This window comes from Mus pahari, chromosome 8 (genome assembly GCF_900095145.1).
Source record: "Mus pahari chromosome 8, PAHARI_EIJ_v1.1, whole genome shotgun sequence".
Classification (NCBI taxonomy): domain Eukaryota; kingdom Metazoa; phylum Chordata; class Mammalia; order Rodentia; family Muridae; genus Mus; species Mus pahari.
Window position 1 is genome coordinate 11856629 of NC_034597.1, and position 21116 is coordinate 11877744.

General features: G+C 52.7%; 2 protein-coding genes across 2 annotated transcripts; both read right to left on the reverse strand.

Moving 5' to 3' along the window:
- Nucleotides 1-1700: 1700 nt before the first annotated feature.
- On the reverse strand, nucleotides 1701-12686 carry Kcnk17 (potassium two pore domain channel subfamily K member 17). Its single transcript, XM_021203827.1, is given in 6 exon segments — nucleotides 1701-1961; nucleotides 1964-2013; nucleotides 6157-6291; nucleotides 8166-8271; nucleotides 10795-11063; nucleotides 12590-12686. Coding segments are annotated over 6 exon segments (918 nt in total).
- Nucleotides 11416-19298, reverse strand: LOC110325921 (potassium channel subfamily K member 16-like). Its single transcript, XM_021204081.1, has 5 exons — nucleotides 19086-19298; nucleotides 15359-15473; nucleotides 14180-14346; nucleotides 13293-13458; nucleotides 11416-13037 (listed from the first exon to the last, which is right to left on the reverse strand). The coding sequence occupies exons 1-5, from the start codon at nucleotides 19296-19298 to the stop codon at nucleotides 12820-12822; spliced, it is 879 nt and encodes a 292-aa protein (XP_021059740.1). The 3' UTR covers nucleotides 11416-12819.
- Between the last annotated feature and the right edge of the window lie 1818 nt (nucleotides 19299-21116).

Genomic DNA, 21116 nt, shown 5'->3' on the forward strand with positions numbered 1-21116 from the left:
GGATGATGTTGGTCCTGCAGGCAGCAAGTCAGACTCTCTCTCTCTCTCTCTCTCTCTCTCTCTCTCTCTCTCTCTCTCTCTCTCTTTCTCTCTCATTGGTTTTTTTGAGATAGGCTAGCCTCAGACTCACAGTGTAGCTGAGGATAACCCGGAACTACTGATCCTTCTGCCTTCAACTTCCCCAATGTTGGGAATACAGGCATGGCCTAGTGTGCTGCCTTTTATTTAGGCAGATTTGGAGGGCAGAACATCAACAATTCTTCCCATTGGTGCACAAGTGTAAGAATCTGGCCAATCGCCAGCCTTCTTTTGGACACCCTCCCTACTAAGTTGTCTTCTGCTGGAAACAAGCTCTTCTGAGCACCAGGGTCCTGGTGGGAGAGGAGAAATGGCTCTTCCTAGAGGACCTGGCTGGGGGGGACAGAGGAACAGAGGCCAACTGGAGACTCTCCTGAGCACCGAATTGCCAGAGCCTATTTGTGGAGAGCACACCTCTGCCTCATCCTTGCTTCCTCTATCCAGACCCAAGGTCTCCGCAAGAGGGCCTGGGCCCTGGCCTTTACTCTGGTCTGGCTCTGGCCCACCTCAGAGTGGATCAGATGTCGCAAACGGGGTGGCGTAACAGCCTTTCAGGCTTTCTTGGCCAAAAGACTGCAGCTGATCCAGTTCCAGGAGGCCCTAGGTCTGAGGGGTTGGTACACAGAGGGTAGAATCCCTATCGGAGCAATGGAGGGAACAGAGTCACAGGAGCCCACTAAGGCCAAGAACCCCACTGGCTCAGGTAAACTCAGGGCACTGCCTGGGCCTGGGGAACCTGCGCGTGCATGGTTGGATTGCAGAGACCCACTCTGTGCTGCCGTGGTCACAGGGCCAGAGGAGAGGCAGGGAAACTGAAGATGTGGGGAGAACACAGTGTAGATAGTTGGGCTGTTTAAACTGAGCCTTCCAAGGCAAAGGACAGAGGGGAGGCGGGGACAGGTCATCAGTCTGTCCGTGCTTCTCTGTAGCTTAAGGATCCAGTAGCTATCCAGGTTCTTGCTCTACCTGTTTACTGGATCGACCCTGGGAATCATCAAAAAGCCCTTTGGATTCCCTTGTAGTGTCTGAGGTTAGAGGGCTCAGGAATCTCCCTCCCCTTCTGTCAATCCCTCCACCAATCCTGGGCAAGCTCTCCCAGGGCAGGCATTGCCTCTCTGTGTAGGTGACAACCTCCACTGTAGTCTGTTTCTGGATATGCATGTAAAATTGTGAATTTAGATTTCACTGTGTCATAGACACCCAAACAACAGTTTCAAATATGCCGCTTACTGCCTTCACATGAGTCAAGTCAAACAGTGCTCAGTTCCTGTCTGCTACAATGACAGCGAGGTGACCAGGACTCCAAGCTTCTTTTCTTACTGTGCAACCAATTTCAGTCCACCATGGTCTCTATCTCATGCAATATGCTAGGGTTTGAGCTAGCACGTCAACACCACAGAAGGACCACGTCAACATTGCAGAAGGCAAGAATAAAGAAGTAAGGGAAGAGGGGCTGTTCTTTATTTCCAAAGTCACGTTCTGTAAGTTGCATGGGGGGGACAACCTATGGATGGACTTGAACTATCTATCATCTAGCTGATCCTAGCTGGAAAGAAGGATGGGAATTATTGCTTAAAATCAGAAGTCTGGGAAGGAAGACCCACTGTGACTGTGGAATACAGCTAGTTGTCCTTGTCACAGTTCATAACCTGAGCAGAGGTTTCGAGATGCTGTGTGACCCCCTCAGACCCCTCAAAGCAGCAGCCTACAAACAGAACTCCATGTTTCCCTTCTTGACCTGGCCTCCGGTTTCGGGCCTTCAAGTTCCTCTTGGAGCAGTGTGAGCAAGTGCCCACGTCCTCCAGTAGCTCCAGCTGGAACAGGATCAGCCTGAAGATCAGAGCCAGCCAGCAGGCCATCCTGAAGAGGATCCACAGGGACACAGGGACACGATACTACTATACCACAGAGGATACTGTCAAGAAGGAACCCTGCCTGGGGAAAGGTGGGGTCAAAGGAGGACGACCTGTGGTTGGTTGGTCAGACAGAAACTGGGAGCCCTGATTGGTTTGACAGCATGTATGACTGTGCACCGTGTGTGTGCCCTGGTACTCTTGGAGTTCAGAAGAGGGTGTCCGATCCCCTAGAACTGATAGCTGTGAGCCACCAGGTAGGTGCAGGGAAATAAACTTAGGTCCTCCACAAGAGCAGCAAAGTGATCTTAACCACTGAGCCATTTCTCCAACACATTTGATTAATTTTGAAACATGGTCTCACCTAGCTCAGTCCATCCTCAAGCTTGCTATGTAGCTGACGATGACGACGTTGAACTGATCCCCCTAGCCTCCGCCTCCTGAATGCTGGGGTGGTAGGTGTGTGCCACCACACCCAGTTAGATGACACTGGGGATCGAGCCCAGAGCCTGAAGCATGCTACGGAGACACGCTACCCGCTTAGCTCTGTATGTTTTGTTTTAGCTGAAATGGGGCGGGGTAGTGGCAGCCAGGGAGTTTGGGAAGAGCCATGGAGCTGCTAAAGTGTCCTGCCTCTGTCCCTAGCAGTGATGACTGCCATCTGAGAGTGCTGTACTCGTGACAAAGGAGAGAGCACCTCCCCCTTTGGACTTAGGAACCACCTTCCATCCCGGCTTCCGGGCTCTATCGTTCTCTCTTTCCCCATTTTTGATCCATCTCTCTGGATCCTTGCATCTACAGTTCCCTCAGCTCCCACAGCTCCTCATTTCCAGCTGCTCTGGGCCTGTGATCGTTCCCATCATCCCTGCATCTCGACTCAGACATCCTTCTCAGAGAACAGTCTGCCACACTCTCAAAGTGTCTGCTGTGTCTTCTTCCTAGTGACAAAAGAACCCTTTCCCATGACTGTCTCTGGGATCATATATGCTAAAAACAAAACAAAAAAAACAACAACAACAACAACAACAAAAAACCACTGGGTGCTACACACTCGCAAGATTTGGAGCTGCTCATCAAGTGCTCACCCACGATGCCCAGATATACTGCATCAGCAATGGCCCAGAAAAGAAACAGAAGGGGTTGCCCTGAGACTTAGCTGACTCCTGTGATAGTCCCGCTCGGTAACATTTTCTTTTTTTTCTCTATATGCTTCTGGGAGCCTGACCCATCTCCTTCGTCAAATTGGGATCCTTTTCGAGGGAGGTAGGGATCTGCCTCTTAGGTCCCCACAGCCTTTCCTGTCGTGACAATCCTCCATTCCTTTCCTGTCCTGCTGGTCCTGCATCAGACCTGGCCAGTGGCCCTGGCCCTGGCTGGCAGCCTGACTTACACTGCTAGGGTTATGTGGCTAGCTGATTCCTCTGTGGTACCAAATGTGGTCCGCAGAACCAGTGCTGAACCCAGGCAGCAGCTCCAGCTCCAGCTCCAGCTCCCGCTCCTGCCCCAGCCCCAGCCCCAGCCCCAGCCCCAGCCCCAGCCCCAGCCCCAGCCCCAGCCCCAGCCCCAGCCCCAGCCCCAGCCCCTGGCTTGATTTCATTTTTTGGCAGAAGGGTTGGCAGCTGGCAAGGCACTCAGTCCACTGAGCAGCTAAAGCAATTTAAAGCAATTGCAGACTGTGGGTGGATCTGGTGGCTGGGGTCTAGGGTGACCTTGGCTATTGACTTCAGACAGGGACAATGATACTCTATGACTCTGTGTGTGTGTGTGGGGGGGGGGGAATCAGCTTTCTCACCCAAGAAAGAGGTTAGTCCATTTTTTTTAAAAAAAAACCAAGAGAGCTGAGGTTTGGGAAAGAGGTGTGGAAATTTCCAGAACTCTTATGATTTGGGGATCCACCCTAGCTTTGCCCTGACTTGCCTGGTGGGGCCTTACTCCTCCATTCTCAGGCCTCAGTTTCTCCATGTACGTAAGCAAGAACCCCTGTGATGAAGCAGCGCGGGGCTCTCTGTCCTGTCCTCTGCAGCACTGATGGGCAGCCGAAGAGGACCACAGTGGGCCTCGCTGCTTCCCCAGCAGCCCCTCTGGCATCTAGGACTTCAGACTAGGCTCAGGGCAGGGAGCTATCATGCAAGAGACTGAGCAGTTTGCCCCACTCTCCTCAGAGTGGCTTCCTGAGCAGAGGAACCCTGGTTGCCCCTTCACTCACTCCTATGGTCACAAGTGATGGCACCATGTCTCTCTCTGCCCCTCCCTAGTGGGTGATGCCTCTTCCATCTCCAGAATGATGTCTACAGAATATCCTCTCTCTCTCTCTCTCTCTCTCTCTCTCTCTCTCTCTCTCTCTCTCAGCATCTCATGACGTAGACCAGACTCTCTCTGTCTTTGAACTCACAATCCTCTTCCTTCGACCTTCTTAAAAAATGCTGGGATGGCTGGGGCGAACCACACCTGGGTTTTATTGTAGAATTTGAAGTTCATCCTAAGACTATGGAGAAACCCTGAAGACTTTCAAAGGTGCTAAGCATGATATATGATCTTAAGCACCAAGAGGGACAGGTGAAGAGGATGTGTTTAGCCCTGAGGGCTAAACCTCGTCACGCTGTGTGGATGGGAACCATTTAAGGCTGTGTGGTGCCCAACCTGTGCAGGCTTCTGCGACAGCCCTGGCCTGACAGGAAATAGCAGTGGGAAAGAAAAAGAGACATGAGAACAGCCTCCAGGAGTGTCTCCTGAGCTGGAAGGTTCCATGCTGCTGGCTGCAGCTCTCCTCAGACACGTGCTCCCACCATAAGGGTAGAGGAGAGCCCCTGACCCAGTTAGAAGAAATCTATCCAAGTCAGTCCTTCCTGAGCCACAAGCTGGAGAAAACCAGGCTGGGGTACAAAGGCCCCAGTTATGAGATCCTCCTTTCAGGGGAGGTAAGACCTGAGGCAGGGGACCTTGAACCCTGAAGTCAGAGGTCAGTGGTGGGTTCTCAGCAAGCCTGAGCTAGATCCTTTCAGTTAGAGATTCTGAGGCACAGAGAAGGTCCTAGAAACAGCTTAAGTCGTGGAATCAAACAGATTAGACGTTGTATCTCACTGTGCTATTTCAGGAAGATAAGGTGGGCTCTCTGAATTCAGCTTTCTCCTTGTTAAAGCAGGAGTGACACACTCACTCTAGGTTGGAGATTGAGTGAGTGACTTGTCATCACTGAAGGATTACAGAGAGGGAGGGCCCTGCTGTGCAGGACGACCATCCAAGTCAGACTGCTTCATCATATCCGCTGGACCACTTGCCAAAGATCATCACGGCTGGGCTTGTGGAATGCTGATATTCCCTCAGAGAAGATGGGGGTGGGGACACTCACTGGGCTCTCACCTGAGCATGTGGTATATGGTGTGTGGTGTGTGGTATATGGTATATAGGTTGAGAAGGACCAGGAGAGGGGCTCCATCTATGTAGTCACGGGGGAGTTATCCACGATGGGTGAACCCCTTCCGGGCAATGCTTCAAGTTCACCCATATTCCTGCCTGAAACCCCTCATCCATGTTCTGCAAGTAGGTCCAATAGATGCACAATTTCCCTGGGGTGATTTTAAAGGTATCAAACTTTGTTTTGTCTTTGGAACCTCATTAAAATGGAAGTTGGGTGTTGCCTAACCCTGCTAGCTAGACCCAGGAGAAAATTCTCACGGCAGACCCCTCTTCACTCCAGGGGACTGGTCTAGTGGAGGATGTGGAATCCTCAGTGCCAGCCTGGTGGTGGAGGAGGCTGTGACCTTTACTCTTAGGGGACCCTCAGGGCCAGCAGGGGTGAGAGACGCTGAGGCTGGCTACAGTCAGCCATGGGCCTTATTGACAGGCTCATACCTTGGCTGTTGTTTTCCCTAGGTTCAGAAGAGACTGAGGTGTCCTGGGTCCCTCTAAACTGTTTTACCTGGATCCTGGCCAGGAGCTGGGGGATGGGATGCATGGGGAAGAGATGAGGTCAGAAGGAGACTGGGCATCATGTCCCTCTAGGGCTACAGGTAATCTCTTAGCCTTGGAGGACAACTCTGTGCTGGCCCACAAGAGGGAAGGATGTTAGTCCACCACACTGGGAAAGGGTAGAGCCTGATTAGCTGGCAAGCTGTGTGCCAAGTTCACCAAGTCACTCCCATGGGATACCAACCAGACACCTGAGGTCAATGCCTGGAAGGTGCAGGTAGCTGAATCCCAGCCCTGCCGGCCCTAAGCCGCTCACCGAACATGTAGTCCCCAAAGCCCACAGTGCTAAGTGTGATGAAAGTGAAGCAGGAGCTCTTCACTTAGCTCCAGTGCTCCATGTGGGAGAAGAGAAGCACAGGCAGCAAGAGCAAGAGCAGGGGCAGGGGCAGGGGCAGGGGCAGGGGCAGGGGCAGGGGCAGGGGCAGGGGCAGGAGGCCTGAGAGCAGCACAGCGGAGCCTATTAGCCACGGGCTACCGTGCCTTCGAGGGGTCCTGCAGCGCACAGCACTGGCCCGTGAGGATCGAGAAGGGGGGTTCCCTATTCCCACCTCTCTCTCTAGCTTTGTGTTCCCCACGTTTCCTGCCAAAAGCCTATAGCATTCTCACCCCCACATGGCCACTCTAGGTCTTTCCCTGCCCATCCCATCTAGCTCCCCGGACTCCACTCTCACTGTGGTGAAATGGGCAGCTCAGAGCTCTCTCTCTCTCTTCCCTCCCTGCTGCCCTTCTTGTGTCCTGTCCCTGCAAGGCTGTTGGGCTTTGATATTTTTGAGCCTGTTTCTTTGGACTTTGGAACAGCGCGCAGACATTCACTCGGCACAGCTGTAAGGAAGCCACACTGGGGCCATGCTGTAGATGGGATGTGAATCCCAGAGCAGGCAATGTGCGCAAGGGCTGAGTGTATGGACAGATGGACAGATGGGCGATGGAAAGTTGCCCCCTGCTGGCTTCTGTCCCAAGCACCTCTTCAGGGGCCTCTTTCTGTTTTGTTTTACTGTGTTGGCCTTAAAACAAGGTCTCTAAGTCTGGCATAGTGGCACATGCCTTTAATCCCAGTGCCCAGGAGGCAGATGCAGGTGGATCTCTGTGAGTCCAAGGCCAGCCTGGTCTACAGAGTGAGTGCCAGGACAATTAGAGCTGCATAATACTCCTCAAAAAAAAAAAAAAGGAACAAACAAACAAACAAAACCCCAAAATGAAGACAAAAAGAAATAAACCTGGGCAGGAAAGGGCCTGCTTCACAAGCAAGATGACCTGTGCGCTAACCCCAGGCAGCGCTCACATAAAAAGCAGGGTGTGGTGCTGTGTGCCTGTAATCTCAGTACTGGGGTTGGGTATGGGGGACAGAGATAGGAAAATCCCTGGGGGTTCTCCAGCCAGTTAGTTCAGCCAAACTCAACAAAACCAGGTGGATAGGTACAGAGGAAAAATAAACAAAATTGGCCACACACACACACACGTTAAATAAATAAAATAAATATTTAAATAGAGATGTAGAAACACTAGGATGGTCCTTCTAGAGTTTCTGGGCGATCCATGGAGACAGAGGGACCTTCTACACACACTTGTCTCAAAGATTGTCCATGCTCCCTGGAGTCGTCAGTGCTCTCGCCTAGAAATATTAATAATTAATATTAATTAATTAATTAATGAGAAGCACACAGAGGACTCTGTACAGTGCAATTCACCGGCTCACTCGGTTGGGCAAGGTAAGGATGCTGCTGGTCAGAGAAGCTGCAAGCTGCAAGCTGGAATGAAATCATAGTTTGTGTGAGCCTGCCACCTGGTGGTATGTCCTGGGTCATGCAGGGGTTGCCAAGAGCAAGGGCCACTGCTTTCTGCCCATACTATTTCCACACAACAGTCTCCAGGGACCCTTTTCCACCTCAGCTTGGCTCTGGACAGGAAATGGGTCTGGGATGTCAGGTGCTGGTGGAGGGGCTGGGTGGAGTGACTAAAGTCCCATTAGGGAAGCAGCTCCCAAAATTGAAAGTGTGCACAGTCCCCCAGTGCCTGGTGAAATGCAGAAACCAAGTGTACAGGTTCTGAGGCAGGGAGTACTGCTTGTAGGAAGGTGGAGGTCGTGCTGTAGAGCTGATTGCTCTAGAGTGTGACACCCTGGATGACTGCCTTATAGATGTGACACCCTGGATCAGATCCCTCACATGCCACCACCAGCTCCACTGCCTCTCGGGGAGGCTCCATTGACTCTCAGGGAGAAGCCACTTCCCCAGCCCCACCAGACTGTCCCTACCCAGCCATTACCGATGGTGGTGATGGTGGACACGGGAGAGAAGAAAGAGTCCACAGGCTCCCAGCTGGTGGTGTTTTCTAGGAGGCTGGTCCCATCTTTGTATGCTCGGATGATACCCTGGAGAAGAAGCTGAAGTGACCAACAGGATCTTGGGAGAGGGAGTTAGCTCCTGCCTGCCCCCCAGACATCCACATACCCACACCTATACTCACCTATACTTATACTCTGGCAATCTTTACATTATATTAGACAATTTCTACAAAGTGAGACGCTTCCTTCTGGAGTGGGGAAGAGACACTCAAAGGACTTACTGTGAGGTCTCAAACTCAGGACTTGAGGTGTCTGTCAACATACCAAAGTGGACACTGTCTGCCAGTCTCTCAGCATCACCAGCACCTGTTATGAAGATGTCCTGGCTGGCATGCCCTTCCCCCTACCCTCTTGGTCTCTTGAATACTCTTGGCTCCCACTGCCCTCTCCTCTTTCCGTCCCTCCCCAGGGTCCCCTCATTGTCCAGTTCAGTCTGGACCCTTCCAGATGCCTCTGTTGGCTCTCCATCATATTGACAGTAAACCTTCTCCTCACGCATATCTAGGAGCTGCATGCACTCATCTTCTCTGTTCCTTCATTCACGTCCAAGGCTCAAAGGCTCAGAAGGTTACAGGATTCACAGTGCCCCTCTCCCGTGTTACATGCTCAGTAACAACTTGCTGAGGAGAAGGGACTCTTCAGTGTGGCTGCCTCCAAGTTGTGTGGTGAGCTCAGCTTCTGTGCGTTATTACCCCTGCTGGGATGGGCTTATCAGTAATGCAGCTGCCTTTGACACCCCACGCTCCTGTTAGTAACCCCAACAAACTCACTGGTTCATCCAGATAGACCCAGGTTGGACTGTTCCTTTGGGAATTCATTGGTGCCCTAACCGGGGTGAAGAACTGGTATTCATGTGTCCCCAGAAAAACACACTCATTCTTGACTTCAAGCCTGGTCAGGGCAAGGAGTCTCTCTACCCATCCTGACAACCTAGGGCTCCCAGAGGCGAGGCAGGGAGCATGAGGCTAGCCCCTTCCATTCCACCTAGAGCTGGCTCAGGATGGGTTCTGAGCTATCTCTCAGGCCTAACTAATCATTTGCTGCCCAGTTCACTGCCAGTCTTGCAGGCAGCAATAGGTTGGGTGTAGCTGGAAGAAGACAGTCATGACCTTAGCCTTCAGTAGGACAGAGGACGGAATTAACTCTCTCACAGGCCATCAAGGCTGTTTCACGTGTGAAGGAGGCCGTGTTGGTCGATTTCTACATGCCTCAGCTTCCTTATCTGTAAAATACGAATATTAATGATGGCTAGTCCTTTTTGTGAAGGTTGAATCTGTGGAGCATACCTAGGAATTCTGGGAAACAGCCACGTGCGTAGGTGTGCACAGAAGCAGCCTCTCTGAGCCTTGGCTCATCTCCAAATAGGGACGATATCTGCTAGTGAGACTCCTGAGGAGGAAATGGGGGCTGAGCAAGGGAAGGGCTGCCACAGAAGTCTTTACTGATTGTGGTGGTTGTGGGTAGACCCAGCCCCCACCCTGCCTATCTCCAGATCCTGCCCAATTGGTCTGCCCAAAAATTCAGAAGTCTCTCTCCACTGAGTGGACCTCCTGTCCCGCCACCGGCCACTTCCTCTTCCATTCTGGTATCTGGCTTCAGCCTAGAGAAATGGGGTACAGGAGTGTGAAGATTCTGCACCCAGGCACGTGGGTCTAAGCTCTGTCCCTGTGCTCTGTGTGGATATTAATGCAAACACTGACTTATGCAGCTGCCTGGCCCCATGTTCCTTGCAGGCCATGAATGGAAGCGCCCGCCCTCCATGGGAAGCCCTGCCAGGATGAACCACCTTCTGTCTCCCTCCCCTTTAGCATCCTCATCAGCTGAGTGCACTTTCTGCCCTCTCCTTTCATTCCGGTCCTTACTGGGGGGGGGGGGAGGGGGGGAGGCGGATGTCCTCTAGGAAAACTGGATCCCCTGGTCCAGCCCAGGTTCCCTCACTCTCAGCCCCTCTCTCCTTTGTTCCTGTCCCGGGCAAGCACAATTTGACCCTATTTTACCCACCTCTGTTGGATGAGCTCTTTCCCAAGTGCCAAGGATTCTGTTTGGGTGGTAGGGCTGGGTCCTGTCCCTCCTTAGAGCCAAGCCTCGCCCCAAAGGTTCCTATTTGCCCCACCCCCGCCCCGTGCGCCCTTCGGAAAAGGCTGGATGTGGCTTTTCATCCTTTGCCCTTGATCCCACAGGGCTGTCCTACACAGACTGCCACCAGATCAAATGCTATCTTGACCCTATCACGACTGCCCTGTAGCTTGTGTCCCAGGGAAGCACACCTTCTGTATTCCTTATTTCCAAATTTAGGATGGCTGTATTCTTAGGGGGCAGGCTAGCCATGCCCTCTCGTTTCCTTAAGGATGGAGACCTTTTCCATTGCTGTTCAGCCCAACCCATGGCTATCCACCCCCAACCGCACAGCCCTGCTTTTCCCAGGCCTGTGCCCTCCACTTCTCTATGGGATAACAGCTCCCAGGATCCCAGACCAGAGGATCCTTCATCCCGACCATGCATCCTGTGAGCCCCTGCCCAATCCACTTTTCCCCCAGGCTGGCCCCTAACCCGGATCAGGAGGTCTAGAACCGGACCATCCAGATGCGTATAGTTCTGTAGCAGCTCCCACTTGTCGAGCTGGAAGCTGCGGCTGGGGTCCCCGGACACGCGACCCTCTAGCACCCAGAACACACCAGTGCCCAGCACCAAGTCAGCCAGAAAGGAGAGCAACAGGGGCCCGGTGCCCCGCGTGCCGCAGCCCCCAGCCCACCAAGGCACTGTGGGAGATCTCCGTCCACAGGTAATGGTGTGGAAGGAGCCTTGGTGCGCTAACAGGACTGGGGAGGCCAGAGCTCGGGAGAACTATGGTGTACAGGAACCAGGCTGGGCAGGAAGGGCCAGGAGGGACCCTTCTCCAAGCAAAACGCCTTTCTCTTTCGTTTCCCTGTTCAGGAGTACTAAAGGATGGGATGGCCTTGCCCACCCTCAGGGATTCAATCCCTGGAACAACCAAAAAAAGATGCTCTAAAGAGAGTGGAGTGCCCATCCCCACATCAGAGGAAAGGAGAGGGCTGTTGAGCAGCAGCCACAGCCACAGGAGAGAAGGGCTCAGAGACCTCCTACTTTCCCACCCACACTGCACTCCACCCCCGGCTTCCCATGCAGTAGGAGAGACTCCTGCAATCCACTGCAGAGAAGAAACAGCAGTCAAGTTTATTGTCACAGGACTCCTGCCTAAGCTGAGGGGCTGGGGACTTCCTCCAAGTGCTTTGTTGTATCACGCTAGATCTCCCTACACCCAGTGTACTAAAAGAAATAAAATGGGGGGTGGGGTATGGCTTGTCTGTGCTGCCCCCCGCTGGGAGGCTAGCAGGCAAGAGGACTGGACCCAAACTTCCCTTGCCGCTTTGGAGAGAAGTCCCCGCATCTCCATCCATCCAGAACAGAAGTAGGGTCCAGCATGTATAGAGGTGTTGGAGACGTCAGATTTCAACCCTTTCCTGGGTGGCAGTAAGACTTGGGCGCTGGGAACCCTCTGTCAATGTGGGTCCTTTCCCAGGACTCCCTTCAACCTCTGGGGCTCACAGTCCTACCCCCACCCTTAATGCTATAAAGAGGACACAGAACTTGGGAACACCCCTGCCACTGGAGAGGTAAAGGAAGTCCAAACAAAAATTAGATCCTCATCTTGTGAGTCTGGGACAAACCTTTCCTCCCTTCTGGCCCACAGTGTCACCATCTGGCAGAGCGACCAGGCTCCGTGGGAGTCCATGACAGGCAGCTCACAGGCTATGAAGCCCTTGGGATCTGCTGCCCCTCCCCCCAGCTTCTCGGGGGGGGGGGTATGGAGTAAAGAGGTCTAAGAGTGCTCTGAGGGTCAGGGGAGGTCATGTTCAGGAAAGTGGTGGGACCCCTGAAAGGGGTCCCCAGTGTTGTTCTAGGATTCCTCTCCACTTGTGGGCAAGGAGAGCTGGGGAATTCTGACTGGCTGCCTTCTCTCGTTCCTCAGCTGTGAGACTCCTGAGGATGGTCCTGTATGCACCAAAGGCGGCCCCTGGTGTGTGTCCAGCTCCCCTCCTCCAGCCACTGCCCTGAGCTTTCATTCTCCCCAGGTTTATTCCCATCAAAGATGAGGATGCTGCCTCGGAGCTCCTTCAAGACCGACACAGTGACACAGTGACATGGTGACGGCAGAAACCACCACTGTCAAAGCCCTAGAACCAGGCACAGTGCCTGTTACCTGATAGGGACCTGTTAAGAGCCCGCTGTGTATGTAGTAAATAATACCAAAGTCGAGTCCACCTTTGCTTGCAGCCTAAGGGCTCCCGTGACCATGTTAAGATGGTAGTAGTGATTTGGCAACCACGATCCAGGTTCTCTTTGGGAGACGGGGACAGGAAAGCTCCAAGGGCAACCTTCACATCTCCATCCACGCAGATCTTTGATCTTTGTCTCCTCATCCCCCCTCAGTTACTTTGTAGGCACATCTGTCTCCTTTCTCTCTCTGGAGAGTTGCTGGGGAGTGTGTGGGTTGAGAAGAAGGGGGAAGGGCAGGGAAGGGCATGGGTTTGGGGAGGTCAGGACACTTGGGTCTCACGCAGAGATGGGGATTTTCTGTGATCTGGGCTCGGAGTCAGGGGCTGCCCCATCCTTAAGGTCCAGGCCTCTGATGAGCTGCCAGAGCCGGGAGCACCTGTGCAGAAGCAGGGATCCCAGGCTGAGGACCACCGCCAGCCACGCCAGTCCTAGGAGGATCCATATAGCTGCCAAGCTCCGATACACAGCAATGTAATGCTTGCTGGGGTCTGTGCCTGCCGGGAAAAGTGATGGCTTGTGTCTGAGGGAACTGCCACCCCCAGCTTCCATAGGAATGCGCTCTCCCTTGTCCTCATACCAAGGACTACCTACGGAGGAAGCAGTGATGGCTACTATACCAGAGACTTCTGAGGAGGCCACCAAGAGTTCACAGCGGCTGCAGAAGTTAACCAACCTCATACAGCAGGGTACCTCTATGCTCATCACCCTAGTGGGTGCCCACCAAGATAACCTAATTATCCCGTTCTCACCGACAACATAGTCCCCGAAGCCAATGGTGCTGAGGGTGATGAAGGCGAAGTAGAAGCCCTCACGGAAGCTCCAACCCTCCACGTGGCTGAAGAACATGGGTGGGAAGATGAGAATGACCAGGGTCCCCAGGATCAGGAACAGAGCCAGGCCCAGGACCTGCAGGAGCTGGGAGGGAAAGAGTCTGCCCTTGAGACCACTTAGAAGGTTCTGGAAGTATATGGGGGGAGGTCTGGGAAATGTTGGGTGTAGGCAAGGCAATGTCTAAGCTCCACCCCCACCCCATCCCTGCTGCAGACTCTTGGGTGGGCCTGCACCCCTGGGCATGAGGTTTGTATGTGCCAAGTTTCCTGGGCAGGGGAATGTTTGTGGGTCAAGGAAGGAGTCAAAGACCCTTTTAAACTTGAGAATCACACTTGAGCAGGCTCCCTGGGGTCCCACTCAGGCCTGGGATTAGACTACTGTCAACTGTCAGACTGTTCCAGATCCCTCTGTGGGCATGCTGGGTATCCTGAGATGATTTTGGACCACAGGAAAGAATGTTGAATACCCGTGACGACCATGGAGAGATAATGTTCAAATTCTCCACCAAAGAAGGATGCAGCACAGAGCTGCCTAGCACACAGGGACAGTCCTCTCAGTCACACCCAGGCCTGGCCCTCAGCCCTTTACAGGTAGACTCCATAGTCAAGGTGCTATAGAACCCTTTGCAGCCATGCCCTGCCTGGTCCTTATCACCCTTCTTCTTATCTCTCTTCCCATACCTGAATCTGTCTGGTGTTTATATACGCAAGCCCAGCTCCCAATTCTCAACCGTCTGTCCCCAAGGGCCTGGAGGGGAGGGAGGACTCTGAGGACCTGAAGGGGAGGAGGGAGGACGATGCCTTACCTGGGAATGCCTGGGGTGGTCCTCCCACCTGTCCAGTGTGGTCAGGTGGGCCCGCAGCCCTGTGCCCAGATGGTTAAGGAAGAGCACATTGAGTGGGATTCCCATCAGGGCATAGAAGACACAGAAGACCTGCCCTGCCTCCGTGCTGGGAGCCAGGTTTCCGTAACCTGCAGGGCAAGGGAGTGTGCAGATGCAGGGAAGAGAGAGCCCAGAGCTGGCTCCCACCCCCAACCACCTGCTCTAGCAGAGGTTTATCTCCATCACCTCAGTGGGAAGAGGAGCGTTCCCTGTTCCTTTGGACACTCCCCCTATTCTCTGATAGAACAGCCTCTACTCTCAGAAAGCTCATCACCAATGATGCTGCCTCCGTGAAGCCCACCTGACTGCCACCTCTGCCTCCCTGATAGGCATGATTTTCCCTGAGATGTTTTATGTCATTTCTATCGAATTACCCACTTTGCCTTGTGTGGTTATAACAATTTAATCCTTCTTTGGGGATTGGAAGTTCTGAAGGCCAAGCCTGGGACAGATCCAAGTCTGTACCCCTCCCCCTCCCCCTCCACTCTGCCTGGCTTGCCAAGGAAGACAGGTGGGATTGGACTTGGACATAATTGAATTGAAGAGAGGTCTGTGTAAGAGAGACCCTGGGAGTTCACAAGGAGTGACTTTCTGTTGGCACCCCATCTTTTCAAGACACTGAGCTATCAACTGCTGCCTTGAGGAACAGTGGCTATGCACAAACATCCTCCCGCCTCTCTCTCTCTCTCTCTCTCTCTCTCTCTCTCTCTCTCTCTCTCTCTCTCTCTCTCTCGCGCGCGCGCGCGCGCGCACCCTGAGAGAACCCGAATCCCAGATGTGAGCATGGTCTGTGGCCAGGTACACTGAGTTAACACACCAGACCAGCTACCTGCTGGGCAGGGGAAGGCAACAGGACTGGCTCCCACTCCTGCCTTCATGCAGCTGTACTAAGGAATAGCTCTTTCTAACCCTTCAGTGTGACCCAGAGACGCGAGTCCCGCCAACTACAGCTGCAGCCAACCTGGCTGCCTTCCGTTTGCATGAGTTCCCCTACCCACTTCCCAATCTGTGCCCTGTGTGTCACCAGCCCAACAGTGGCATTTAGAATGGATCCCAGGCCGAGCAGGGCCTAGGGCAGCCCCTCGCTCCTCTCCCCATTACCTATGGTAGTGACCACTGTGCCTGCAAAGAAGAAACTGCTCCCGAAGTCCCAGTTGCTGGGGTTGGTGGAGTTGCCTTTGGGGTTCACACCCTTCACCCAGGCTTCCAGGATGACCTGTGGAAGAAGCAGGATCGGCAGTTACTGAATGCGGCCTGTCACCAAGCTCTCCAGAGGATGCTTTCCTGTCTCTTAGATAGCATCATTCCTGTTCCACAGAAATGGACACAGAGGCTCGGAGGCTCTGGCTAAGATACTAAGTGGCTAGCAGTTGACTGAAGTGTGTGCGCTAATGACCCAGTGGAAAGCCAGGGCCTAAGGAGGTGGCGTGGAGATGTTCTTGATAGCTAGGAAAATATCACACACACACACACACACACACACACACACACACACACAGAGCAGGGGAATTAGAATGCACACACAGGGACAAGGGTATAGGATAAGATGGGTTTTGTGTTGTTGACTGCTTCTGGGAGAGTTCGCTGCCCAAAGTAGAGTCTGGGGCTGCTCTTCCATGGGGCAGGTAACAGGAATGAGAGCTTTCCTGGACACGGGGTGTGTGTGAGTGTGCTGGCAGCCACATTCTCTGGCACTCTCTAGTGAGTGCAACCCATGTGTGTAGGAGAAATCCCACTAGAGAGTCCCACAAGTGTGTGTGTGTGTGTGTGTGTGTGTGTATGCAGTGATACTGTGCACGTTTGGTGTGTTGGTTGCATTGCTATGTAGTGCTGTAAGTTTCATTTGTGTGTGTGTGTGTGTGTGTGTGTATGTGTGTGTATACATGTGTCCTTTATGTGTCCATGTTTTATGTTTCTAGAACAGAAGCCTTAACAGGCTCGAACTTATGCCCTCAACCCCTCATGGGAAATGGGCAGGGCTCCCTCCCCCCCCCCCAACTCTAGCCTTCTAGCCTTCTCCCTTTAGCTGGGAACTTGTTTTAGGGTGGTGGCTCAGCCTTGGTATCTGGCAGTGCCCTAAAGGCTGGGGAGCCATTGAGAAGTATGGTTGCTCCTGCCTCCTTCCTGTGGGAACTGATGTTCACCAGCTGGGTGGAGGCCTCCTGGCCCTCATTTAGGCAGACTTTAGCCTCCTCTTTCCCACACACCCAGGGAGCTGGGGCAGGCGTTCCAGAGTGTGTCCTCTCCCTGGAGACTTTCACCCTTGGGCATAGCATTTGCCCAGCTCCTTGGTGCATCTCTGAGCCTTCCAACCTGTGGAGAGGGGGTTCTGACTCCTCTGATGGCTCTGGGTGTGGGGGAGTGGCCTCAGGGAGTCCCATGGTAATGGAGAAAGGGGCTGATGTACATACAAGCTTGCTTCCTCCTGGAGTCAAGCTTGAACACTACACTCAGCACTGTGTGTGAGTTCCCCAGGAACCGGATTCCCCCAAATCTGATTTCCAGGCTCCACTTACTCTGGCAGGTGAGGATTTGTCCTGCAACTGAGGACGTTCAGGGGTGTGTGTGCTTCAAACTGAGCACAGGCCCCTTGGGATGCAATCAGATCTGGTCCATCCTTGCCCCTTGACTACAGAGCTGGTTTAAGCCTTGTCACCTATCTGTCCACTCCTCGTTCCTGGCTCCACTACCAGCCCAGGGCAGGAGGAGGTTTGGGGGTGTTCCTGACTCAGGCTTACTTCTGGGATGTTGAGGGGGCTGGAGATGAGCATTATCCCCGAGTAATTCTATATTCAGAGTATATCCGCATATAGAACAACAGAACAGTCCACTCTGCTCACATCTCATCTCCTGAGCCTGTTGCTCTCAGTCCCAAGAGAACTCTCAGGGCCTCAGCACCACCTGGTGAGCTCACCCAAAACGCCTGAGTCAGCAGGACTGGGTGGATGCTGACGCTTGCTCTCCTGACTTGCTCTCAGGCGTTGCTGCTGGCGAGGGAGGGCCACAGGCTCCACCTTAAAAATTCTCGCTTTCAGCAGTACCCTGTCCTCAGTGGGTGAGCTGGTTCATGGAATGAAGAATAGAGAGTTCCCCAGTCAGAAGCATGGGTTTGAGTTCTGCCTCAACCAGTGACTGTGCAGACTTGTCAACACCCTGCACCTCTCACCTGCAAGCTGAAGGCAGTGGTTGCAGTAAGCCACTGGATGCTCAGCCGCAGGTGCTGAATCACAATAGCCCAGAGCCCCATCCCTTCCCATGAATGCACATTCTCACTGTGCTAACTGTGCTTGGCCTGTTGTTTGGCGTTCACTAATACTACCGGTTCCACCTGTCTGTCCATCTTCTCAGTGCCCCCTCCCCTTTGCCCAAAATACCTAGTTTTGCTTTGTTTCTGGAAGAGAGGAAGGCAGGAGGAATCCAGGCAGGAAGTAAGACCACCTAGGGGTCCAGTTCTGGCAGCTTTCATCCGCCCCCCACCTGGCCGCTGTCCACCAACCCAGCTGGTTCTAACCTTTGTGTGTGTCTCCACCCAGGGAGATAGGCTGGGAGCCAGCCCATGGAGCAGCAGTCCTGAGAAGTGGGGGAGTGTGAGAGAGAACCTCTCTGGAGTGTTGAAGACTGACAGTTCATGTGTGTCGACTGCAGATGCATTTTCTTTGTGGATGTACATGTGTCTATTCGCATTTGCTTGTGAGCAGAGAGTTGTGTACGGATATGTTTGTGCAGGTGGCCAAGGCTCAACCACAGGTGTCATTCCTCAGAGCCATCAGCCTTGTTTAGGTTTTGCCTCGAGACAGGGTCCCTCACCAAACTAGAGCTTGCCCTTTTGGTTTGGCTGTTCTGACCTAGCCAGTGAGCTCTCCAGACCCACCTGTCTCCCCAACCCCCCAACCCAATGCTGGGGTCACAGGCACTTGCAGCCATACCCAGAGTTACACATGGAGGCCAGGTCCCTCTGCTTACAAAGTACTCTTTCCTACTAAGCCGTCTTTTCTTTTCTCTTTCCTTTCCTTTCCTTTTCTTTTCTTTTCTTCTCTTTTCCTTTCCTTTCTCTTTCTTTCTTTCTTTCTTTCTTTCTTTCTTTCTTTCTTTCTTTCTTTCTTTTCTTTTCTTTTCTTTTCTTTTCTTTTTTTGAGACTGGCTCTCTTATTGGCCCGAGGCTTGCCCATTTGGCAAGGCTGGCCGGCCAGAGAGCCCAAAGGAATCTGCCTGTCTAGGCCGTCCCAGTGCTGAGATTACAAGCCACCATGCCTGGCTTTTTTTTTTAATTACATTTTAATTAGTACATAACAGCGTGTGTGGGGGTGTGGGGGTGTTTATATGCACGTGGAAATGCATGTACTATTGTGTGCATGTCTAGATCAGAGGACAACTTCCAGGAGTTGTCTCTCCTTTCCCTATGTGAGCTCCAGGACTTGAACAGCAGCCATCAGGCTCCGCTCCATGCCAAGTGCTTTTACTTGCTGAGCCATCTTGCCCGCCCACCTCTTGGGGTGGTTGGGAGGGGGGGACCTGGGTCTAGAACTCAGGTCCTCATATTCGTTTGGCAGATGCTTGGCTGAGTCAACTCCCCAAACCCAGCTATATTTTTTCTTCTCATCTTACTGATGAGGACATTTAGGTTAAGTGACTGGCAAGATCACATAACAGACCTGAGAATCAGGGCCCCGGACTAGATCTCTCTAGGCTCCAGTTTCCTCCACACTCTGTTTCCAAATGGGGGAACCGACTTCTGGGTGGTGGCTCTGCTCCTGCCACCAGCCCCTCCATCGCCCCCCACACACACACACACACACTCTTCCTGTCCCATACTTTGGTACTCTCTCACCTGTACAAACTGCTCCAGGGCCTGCTGGTCTAGGCAGGTGTAGTTCTCTAAGAAGCGTAGCTTTTCCAGCTGGAACTGGTCCCTGGATTGAGCCTCTGCCTGCTTCTCCAGCAGCTGGAAGATGGTGGCCCCAAGCAGTAGGTAGCAGATATAGGCCAGAAGCAGGGGCAATACTTGGCCACCCCAGCAGCTGCAGACCCCGGCACGGGGCATGATGTGGCCAGGACTCTGCAGCAGCTGTCAGGGTGGTTGTGGAAGAGGTGAGAACCTTTGCCACTGCCTGCCCTGTCCTCCACCGCACAGGTGTCTGCGGCAGGGGAGTCTGTTTGAACAGTGCGGTGTGCAAACAGGCCTGCCATCCCCCACCCAGCCTTGTTTTTCCATGCAGAGCAGCAAATGCATGGGCCCCTCAGGGACACCTACGAGCTCCTCCCGAGCTCATCTGGTCTTAGCTTCTGCTTCCATGTGAGGCTGAGTGTCTGAGAGAGAATCTGATCCGGAGCCCACTCTGCTGGGACTGAAGGGATCTTGACAACTTCAGATTCCTCACTTGGGAAGGCTTCCAGTTCAAACGCAGGAGGCTGGGAGGGAAGGATCACAAGGGTGTGGGTTGTCCTTGCTTACAGAAGGGAGTGGGGAGGATTGACCTGCCTATTGGGGAAACCTGGGGCTGAGTAAACCGGAGTAAAACAAATCTAAGCAAAGTAAACAGGCAGATGACAGCCTTGCTTAGCAGCATTATCAATCGGTGCTGCTGATAGATACATGGGCAGCCCTGGTTACGACCAGCTATCACTTTGGCCAATGGTTGGTCTGGCTTGAGACTCTTGAGCAGGCTGTCTGAGGATGCTGAGCCAGGAGATGAAAGTGTGGAGAAGACAGAAACCGGACATGAGCCTCCACCCACATGGTACTGTCGGTGTCTCCTTTTTCCACAGGAGGACCCATAGTGCCCCGATTGATCTTTGGAAGATGTGACTACTTTATTGACATTATATAATAATTCACCTAACATACTGTGCATGTGTGCAGTTACTGATTTTTTTTTCTTTTCAGTTGTTAGCTTAGCCTTTAACAGCTGACCCATCTCTCCAGATCTATCTATCTATCTATCTATCTATCTATCTATCTATCTATCTATCTGCCTATCTTGTTTTGGTTTTAAGACAAAGACCCAATGTAGCCCTGGCTGGGCTGGAGCATGGTATGTAGACCAAGCTGGCTTTAAATCCACACAGATCCACTGTCTTCAGAGTGCCCAGATTAAATTCATGTGACACCGAGACCAGCTATCCCATTTTATTTATTTAAAAATATTTATTTAGCTTTATTTCGTGTGTCTGGGTGTTTTGTCTGCATGTATGTCTGTGCACCATGTGCAGGCCAGAAGAGGGTGTCAGATCTCTTGGAACTGGAACTGCATGCAGGTGGCTGGGTGCTGGGAACAGAGCCTGAGTCCTCCAGAAGAGCAGATAGTATGCGCTTTTAACCACTGAGCCGTCTCCTCAGGCTCACTGTCTATTTCTTAATATTTATTTTTATATGTGTGTATGTTTGTGGGTGTGGATGTATGCCGTGTGTGTGGGTACCCATAGAGTACAAGAAGGCGTCAAATGTCCTGGAGTGAGAATTACAGGCAGCTGTGAGCTAACAAATGTGGGTGCTGGCGTTTTAACACTGAAACACCTCTCCAACCCACTCCCTTTTTTCTTTTGAGACAAGATCTCATCTAGCCCAGGATGACCTCAGACTTGGCATCTAGCTGAGACTGTCCTTGAGCTAATGCGCCTCTAGTTCTCTGCCTCCTTGGGGATGGGATCACATGTGTGCACTCCATGCTTGGTTTATAGGGCTTGATGAGCACTAGGCAAGCATCCTACCAACTGAGCCACACCCCCAGCCTGTGTGTTTGTTACCTGAGGCACTTAGCACAATCTTGTTTGCACATCTTGTTTGTGAGGCTCCCGACTTAGACGCTGGGCACTAACCCTTATTTCCTCTGGCAGAACAGGAAGTACTCTTAACTGCTGA

Excerpts from the sequence above, each read along its gene's own strand:
- LOC110325921 (XM_021204081.1), bottom strand. The coding sequence starts at position 19,298 with ATGCCCCGTGCCGGGGTCTGCAGCTGCTGGGGTGGCCAAGTATTGCCC. Across the intron at positions 15,474-19,085 it reads CCCTGGAGCAGTTTGTACAG|GTCATCCTGGAAGCCTGGGT; the intron begins GTGAGAGAGTAC and ends CTTCTTCCACAG. Across the intron at positions 13,459-14,179 it reads ACCACCCCAGGCATTCCCAG|CTCCTGCAGGTCCTGGGCCT; the intron begins GTAAGGCATCGT and ends TTTCCCTCCCAG.